Below are 8,557 nucleotides of genomic sequence, written 5' to 3' on the forward strand. Positions count from 1 at the left end.
AGGGAGGAGGGAGGAAGGGAGGAGGGAGGAAGGGAGGGAAACAGGAGGGAGGGAGGGAGGGAGGAAGGGAGGCAGGAAGGAGGAGAGGGGGGAGGCCGAGATGGCGGCAGATGGAGGGGGAGGAAGGAGGGAGCTAGGAGGAGCATGGAGGAGGGGCAGCGGATGGAGTTGGGGCGACGGGAGGGGAGAGGAGGGCGGCGAGAGGAGGAGGACGGCGAGAGGGAGGGGAGAAGAGGGCAGAGATGGAGGGAGGGGTAGATACGTACCTTGGAGGCGCTGATGGGTGAAGGCGGGCGGCGGCGGCGACGGCGCGCGGCGGAGTGAGCGAGTGCAGTGTGAGGGGGAGAGTAAGGACGCCCGTGGGCCAGGGCATGTGGATAAGGTTCCCCGTAGTATTAGCGCTTGTTCTAAATCACTGCTACTTCTAAGTACAATAGCAGTAGCGCTTTGGGGGAGCAAGCGCTACTGCTATGATCATTAGCAGTAGTGTTTTTTCAGCACCGGTGGTACTAATAAGGCTATGATCATTAGCATTAAAAAAGCATAGGTCATCATTGATCTTTTTGTGTAGAATCTAAATTGTCAGTATGAATCTTAAGATTCATATTGCCACAGATCCTACACATAGAGTATAATGAAGACCAAGAGGTTGTGATAATTTGAGAAGCACCATATTTAAGGTGGTAAACATTCTGTTCGTGGAGCAAGGTGGGACTAAACTTTGGTCTTAGGAGAAGACTGGATTTAGCAGTAGCGCTGGTTAGAGGAAAGCGCTATTGCTAAGTTCAATAGCAGTAGCGCTTTTTACGTATGAGCGCTACTAGTATACCTAGCCTGCCTGCAACGGTCTGGCAATTATAATAGTAGCGTGTTTCATATCTACAGCGTTACTACTATGTGCAAAGTAGCAACGCTACTTCTGCCAAAGCGCTGCTGCTATTTAGCAGTAGCGCTTCCTTTTTTAAAAGCGCTATTGGTGAGCTCCTGTGTATAACCATTTCCCTAATAGTGCCATTTAGATTGGAAATGCAATCAAAATATGACAATAAAAAGGCGGTCACCATCTACCATTGTAAATGTGCAAATAAAGAAACGCATCATTGTGACTCCAGCTCGAGATGCAAACTACTATGCGAGGGTAGTTAATGTTTTTTTTCGTGATCAACCTAGGCAGAAGTACATGGATTTTTATCCGTTAAAACGATTTGAAATTTACACTCTCCGTTTTAAAATACATGAACTTCTAGGTTTGTACAAAGTCAAACTTTAAAACTTTGAGCATGTACACAGAAAAATATATTAACATTTAACGGTTTAAAAGTAAGTAAAAAATATGAAATAAATAGGGGAGCCTCATTCTATTATAATAAGATGATCCAACGGTGTGATTGTGAATATATGCATTTATGTGTCCTTAGCGGAAAAAACAAGTATTTCAGATCACTACAGGATCAATATATATTGAAATTTTTGTTCTTTTTGTACAGGACACATGCAGTCATATTTTTTTAATCCCTCCGTTGGATCATGTTATATTATATGTGTGTTGGTTCAGTATTTCTTTTAGGATTTTTGAGAACTTTTACACCGTCAAAAACCTTAACTAGTTCTGTGGCAAGCTATTGTAGAAAATCCTACTCCTATATATAGGTAAAACTGTGTCTATTATAGCTTGCCACAGAACTATTTAGGACTTTCTAAACATTTAACGGTTTAAAAGTAAGTAAAAAATATGAAATAAATAGGGGAGCCTCATTCTATTATAATAAGATGATCCACGGTGTGATTGTGAATATATGCATTTATGTGTCCTCAGCGGAAAAAACAAGCATTTCAGCTCACTACAGGATCAATATATATTGAAATTTTTGTTCTTTTTGTACAGGACACATGCAGTCATATTTTTTTAATCCCTACGTTGGATCATGTTATATTATATGTGTGTTGGTTCAGTATTTTTTTCAGAATTTTTGAGAACTTTTACACCGTCAAAAACCTTAACTAGTTCTGTGGCAAGCTATTGTAGCTTGCCACAGAACTATTTAAGACTTTCTAAACCTTTAACGGTTTAAAAGTAAGTAAAAAATATGAAATAAATAGGGGAACCTCATTCTATTATAATAAGATGATCCAACACTATGATTGTGAATATATGCATTTATGTGTCCTCAGCGGAAAAAACAAGCATTTCAGCTCACTACAGGATCAATATATATTGAAATTTTTGTTCTTTTTGTACAGGACACATGCAGTCATATTTTTTTAATCCCTCCGTTGGATCATGTTATATTATATGTGTGTTGGTTCAGTATTTTTTTTAGGATTTTTGAGAACTTTTACACCGTCAAAAACCTTAACTAGTTCTGTGGCAAGCTATTGTAGAAAATCCTACTCCTATATATAGGTAAAACTGTGTCTATCATAGCTTGCCACAGAACTATTTAAGACTTTCTAAACATTTAACGGTTTAAAAGTAAGTAAAAAATATGAAATAAATAGGGAAGCCTCATTCTATTATAATAAGATGATCCAACGGTGTGATTGTGAATATATGCATTTATGTGTCCTTAGCGGAAAAAACAAGCATTTCAGCTCACTACAGAATCAATATATATTGAAATTTTTGTTCTTTTTGTACAGGACACATGCAGTCATATTTTTTAATCCCTACGTTGGATCATGTTATATTATATGTGTGTTGGTTCAGTATTTTTTTCAGGATTTTTGAGAACTTTTACACCGTCAAAAACCTTAACTAGTTCTGTGGCAAGCTATTGTAGAAAATCATATATATATATATATATATATATATATATATATATATATATATATATATATATATATATATATATATATATATACACACATACACATACACACACAGATGGTCTATTCTGCTAATATTAGCAGAATAACTATTCTGCACACCACTTCGGCACTGCACGCTCAACAGAAGTGCACCGCATTATTTTGACGACGAGCACTGCAATAGAGACTAGTGAACTTCGCGTCAAAAATTGCATGCAGTGTTTTTCTGGTACTGTTTTTGCTCTAGTTTTTTAACCGTTTATCGGAACGAGGCGTATAATATACATTTGGAAAACTTTGGATTAGGCGCAACTTCGCCATGTTGAACACTTTTCGTGATTCCTTGCGGTTTAAGAGCAGTTTCAAAAACGGCGCGGCGGACGACGAGTGGCAGCGAGCGTATTTTCACGATTTTTTTAAACCGCTCATCGGAATAAAGCAAATGATACGCCGTTGGAAAGATATGATCGAGGCGCATGTTTTTCATATCTATTATTTTTTGTAATTTGTTACGGTTTAAGAGCAGTTTCAAATTTACTAAATCGCGGAATTCTATTTTTCAAAATTTTTCAAATTTTCGGTACTGTTTTCGCTCCAGTTATTGAACCGTTTATCGTAACGAGGCGTGTGATACGCCGTTGGAAAGCTACGAACAAGGCGCAACTTTCATATGTTGAAATAGTTTTGAAATTCCTTACGGTTTTAAGTTAACTTTGAAAATCGTGTGACGGACAACGAGTGGCAGCGGCCGTTTTTGGCGAATTTTTTGCAAACCGCTGGTCGGAATGATTCAAATGATACGCCGTTGGAAAGATATCGACCATACGCAACTCTTTCATGTAGAACACTTCCGCTAATTCCTTATGGTTTAAGAGGAATTTTGAATTTACCGAAATGCGGACACTCTATTTTTCGCGACACCCAAATCGACGTGGGTACTTCATCCGACTGAAAACCACACTGCAACAGACGAAAAACCGCACTGCATCACACGGGTAAGAGAACTACATGGTATTTTTTATTCAAACGTAATTTTTTCAATAATGAGAAAGTAGAGTGCACTTCGCATCGGGTCTAAATGAACCACAACACTATCAAGAAGTGAACCACATTACTTTTCTTCGCTTCCGTAACAATTTTTTGCACTTACCAGATGAACAACATCGTATGGCCGACCGCACTGCTTCAGAATGAAAACTACACTGCATCAAACGGGCTAGTGAAATTCATGAATTCTTTTGTTGGGCGTGGATTTTCTCACTGCATTACTATCTCGTTGTTTCGCTAAATTTTTTGATCTTTCATGCTGGGCGTAAGTGAACAACATCAATCTCAAGAGTGAACCTTATTCGAGGACCAAACGCACTGCAAGCGTTGATATGGTTCGACTGAATTTTGAGACACATATTACAAATTGCACTTCACAGAAATTGCACACGCCCACTTCTCCTTAGTCTCACAAAATGCATTAGAAAAAGAAGTGAACCTCCCATGGGGATTTCTTTCCACTAAGGGGCTGCACTTTTTTTTACAAAAGGAACCTCTATTTGTTTTTACAAGTGAACAACAAAGAGTTTCATAGTGCACTACATGGTGTTTGAATAAATACAAAGAAGTGAACTCCAGCAATTAAGAAGTAGGCAGTCAGCACTTAAAAAAGGTATCATGCGAACTGCACCAAATAGGTAGCCGAGCCACACATGCGCACAAACGGAGCTTCATGCCGCTCGGGCCGAACGAAGTGCACATCCACAAAGAACATATTGCCAAAATGAAGTGCACGTCGATGGCCAGCGAACCACACTGCAATGTTTTGCAATCTGGGAATCAAAAGCAAAACTTGCAGATCATACGCTCACATACACTGCAGCAAGATGGGCTTCATACATGTTCAATGGACAACTACGAGGACAGGGAACTCCACGCCCGTGTCCTCTCTATTGCTTGCCCCGGAGCCAATGGACTACAAGGCTCCAGTGTCGCTAACACTGCAGAAAAACAAAATCTGAAATGCATCAGCACTGTCACTGAGCATCCGGTGGACTGCACATCCACACCACGAGCCTCTTCCCAATGGACTGCAACATGGGGCTCATGCGGAAGGGTAAACTACGGGAGGGGGCAAAGATAACTTCATGAACCTGTGGGCCGAACTCCACGACCGCATCAACGGAGCCCCTGCAAAGCGAACAACAACGCCACTGCGCCGTTGTCATCCGCGCACGAGTAGCAGTGTTCACCGAAGTTGCACGACCGCCGGCAAGGGGAGGTGGACGGAGTGTTAGGCCAATGAAACAACCTGATCCCCTGACGGATCTGGCGACTTGCCAGGATGAGGAGGCCGTTAGGGCCTCAAACCAGCGTGGATCCAGCGCGGCCTGTGCGCCGATGAGTCCACGGGAGGCACGGGCACAGGAGCTGAAGTAGAGGAGGGGCGCGATGGAGCAGGAGAGCACGTCGCCAGCGCCCCAATCACGAGATCCGGTGAGCCCGTGAACGGAGCTCGCGACCCAGGTGGGAAGAATCTTCGCCGCCACGCGCATGGGGAGCCCGCATGCTCACGCCGTAAGGCAGGCAAAGAAGGGGGCAGGGGAGCAGGCGTCGACGATGGTAGCTCGGCCGTGAGGGAGGTGGAGGGACTCCGGCGTTGCCGCCATCTCCTCCAAACCCGGCCACGCCGCTGGGTCAATCTCTAGGTACCGCCGCCATGGATGGGAGTGCACGAGGCACCGACGATGCCGACGGGCGCGGGGGAAGTCGGATCTGGCAACAAGCATGAAGGAAGGAAGGTATGCAACATGGGGAGAGAAGGTGGCGGTGGCCGCCGCGACGACCACAGATCTGACAGCCGCCACTGGCGGGTCTCGATGTGGGAGACGAGGAGAAGGTGGGGGAAGGTGGAGGCCTCCGGCAGAGGACAAAGGTTGAGGGCGTACGGGAGGTGTGAATTGCCACCAGGGGAGGCGGCCGGGATGCGCATCTGGCGCCGGGGGTAGAGGAGGCTGTGGCAGCATGCCGCCGTGGGGAGAAAGGTAGTGGGCCGCGAGGAGATGGGTGGCCGCGGCAGGGCCCTGCCGGGGTAGGAGGAAGGTAGGGCGGCGGAGGGAGGTGGGGCATGGACGGAGGTGGTTCTACGGGGAGAGGTCGTTGGGGCGTGGAGAAAGCAGGTGGAGGAGGAAGAAGCTGGAGGGGGTGGGGTGGGTATTTTTTTTGTGTTTTCATGCGGTTCGGTTGCTGTGTGCGGGAGGAAGAAGTGTTAACAGAATAAGCGTTTTGGTGTGCAGAATAAGGGTCTTAAGGGGTGTTATCATAATAGACGCACCCTATATATATATATATATATATATATATATATATATATATATATATATATATATATATATATATAATATGAAGATATATTTTATGATGAATCTAACGAATTTGGTGTTGTAGGTGACAGATTTGAAGGTATTTAACTTAGGACAAATCTAGAATTTCAAGTAATTTAGAACCGAGAGAGTAAAAAAAAACATTGATAGTTGGAAGCATGTAGGAGAATCACCTTGTCGTGTACTCCCTCGGTCCGAAAAAGCTTGTCGACAAGTTTTTTCGGATGGAGGGAGTACTACCGTTGCATCCCACAGACGGTGCCTAGCCTAGCAGCTCAGTGGCGCGGCCCATTCCTTGGAAGTGCATATCTTGTCTTTTGGATTTTTATCTTCTGTCTTTGCTTTTTCCTCCATTATAGCTTCGATTTTTTCTCTTTTGGACAAGGCCAATCCCATATACTAAAGTTTCCCGACTATTCACTAAAAAAAGTTGCCCAACTATTAATATAAACATAAACCACACATACACGTTTTGGGGTATATTGTTGGCATATTTCTTTCAGCACTCATCCTGGTGTGCCGTGAGCAACTCCCGACCCAAAGTAACGGCCGGTGAGTTGTCAATCGAAGTCAGACATGGCAGTGGCAGCGAACTTTTTGATAAAAGGCGTTTTTATTAATTTAAAATATAGCATCAAGCGGATACAAAGTATAATAAGTAACAACTGGCCGCAAAACTAGAGTGCACACAGCCGTTACGGACAGTATGACACAAGGAAGAAAAAAAAACCCCAACATATTAGCACAAATAAAGTGGTAAAAGACCAACACTATGCCTATGTCTAAGGAGGTGGTCGACCGATCCGTAGATTACGCTGTCACCCATGTTCGGTGAAAACCACCCTGCCCATCCGCTCCAGCCGCATACACACCATCTTGAATAAAGATTGATACTTTGTTCGGTGTAGCATAGACCACGTACGAAACTAGCGCGTACAACGGAATTTTTTTTTGACAAAAAAGTTGTTAGCGCAGTTTTTTTTGACAGGAAAGTTTACTTTATTAATCAAAGGATAGCAACATCGTCTGCTAAAAGATTTACAATAAAACCAGGCGGGTCATGAACCCACCGAGATGGATTATTGGCACGACCCCAACATGCTAACTCATGAGCTACATTATTCGACTCTCTAATACAATGCTCAATAGTAAACTTCCCGAAATCTTCGAAATAACTGCGACATTCATCCAACACCGGCGCTGCCACCATAGAATAGCCTCCATTCAGCTTGAGTGCCTCCACCACCGTGATATTATCTGATCTTACTATGACATTATGGCACCCTGTTTCCTTTGCTAGCTTCATTCCTTCTAATATAGCCGCAGCTTCAGCTGTCTCAACATCGGGTACATGATCGAGTGTTGTTGTCGCTGCAGACATGAAATTTCCACGATAGTCACGGATGACCACTCCACAAGATCCTGCATAATCTCCTTCTCTGAATGACGCATCGACGTTAATGACTATCTGACCAGCGAAAAACCCCGGCCAGGTGTTCACTTTTGGTGTCATTTTTGTTTGTGCTCCACGGGCATAGTTAAGAGATAGGGCTGCCACTGCTACGGCCGTTCGCGCTGGAGAGGCCACCTCCTCACCCCGCACAAAATGTTTCCATTGCCACCAAATATACCAACAGGCTGCGGTAAACAACTCCGGTAGCTCTACCACCAAATATGTCAGCGCAGTTTTTCATTGAACTTGAGGGGCAGAAGTAATACAACAGTTAAGTTTATAGTGTTACAACTCACAGGGCCACCAGGGGTGACCCACACTGGACCCATGCCTTACTCAAGGCGTTTTAGTCTGGTTCCTAGGTCTATGCATTACAACAAAGAATTACCTACAAAGGAGCAGAGTTTTTGCCCGTGGTGCGGACAGCATTAGGCAGTATAGGCCGACAGCTCTCATTAATGTTCCGTTCAAAATCTGTGCTGAAGCTTGCTCCACGCGTCTTTCTCCGGTAGCTCAACGCATTATTAGTAGGAGTCAGTTGGCCTTTATCAAAGGCCGCAGTATTTTGGAGGGGCCGCTCGACCTGCAAGAGATCGTGCACTCGCTAAAACGCTCGCACCACCCAGCCATCCTTCTGAAACTAGATTTCGAGAAGGTGTACGATCGAGTTAACTGGATTTTCTGCGGCAAGTTCTCTTGGATAGAGGCTTCTCGTCGGCCTGGCTTGCAATTGGTCTTGGGGGGCCAAACTGTGATTGCGGTGAACGGAGAAGTAGGGAATTTCTTCTGCAACAAACGTGGGCTGCGTCAAGGGGATCCGGCCTCCCCATTGCTTTTTAACTTCGTGGCAGATGCCCTGGGTGCCATGTTAGATCAAGCCCGCGTTGCTGGCCACATCAGGGGAGTGACCATAACCTTGATCTCG

At 44.3% G+C, this 8,557-nt stretch overlaps 1 protein-coding gene across 1 annotated transcript in view; it reads right to left on the bottom strand.

The window, feature by feature from the left end:
* The window catches only part of LOC119320648, a 19,810-nt gene extending 19,437 nt beyond the window's left edge, over window positions 1-373 (bottom strand). The window contains exon 1 of the mRNA XM_037594648.1: window positions 267-373. Coding sequence (XP_037450545.1) covers window positions 267-373 — 107 coding nt within the window. The remainder of the gene's footprint in view (window positions 1-266) is intronic.
* Window positions 374-8,557: the final 8,184 nt, after the last annotated feature.

Source organism: Triticum dicoccoides, chromosome 6B, assembly GCF_002162155.2.
Source record: "Triticum dicoccoides isolate Atlit2015 ecotype Zavitan chromosome 6B, WEW_v2.0, whole genome shotgun sequence".
Classification (NCBI taxonomy): domain Eukaryota; kingdom Viridiplantae; phylum Streptophyta; class Magnoliopsida; order Poales; family Poaceae; genus Triticum; species Triticum dicoccoides.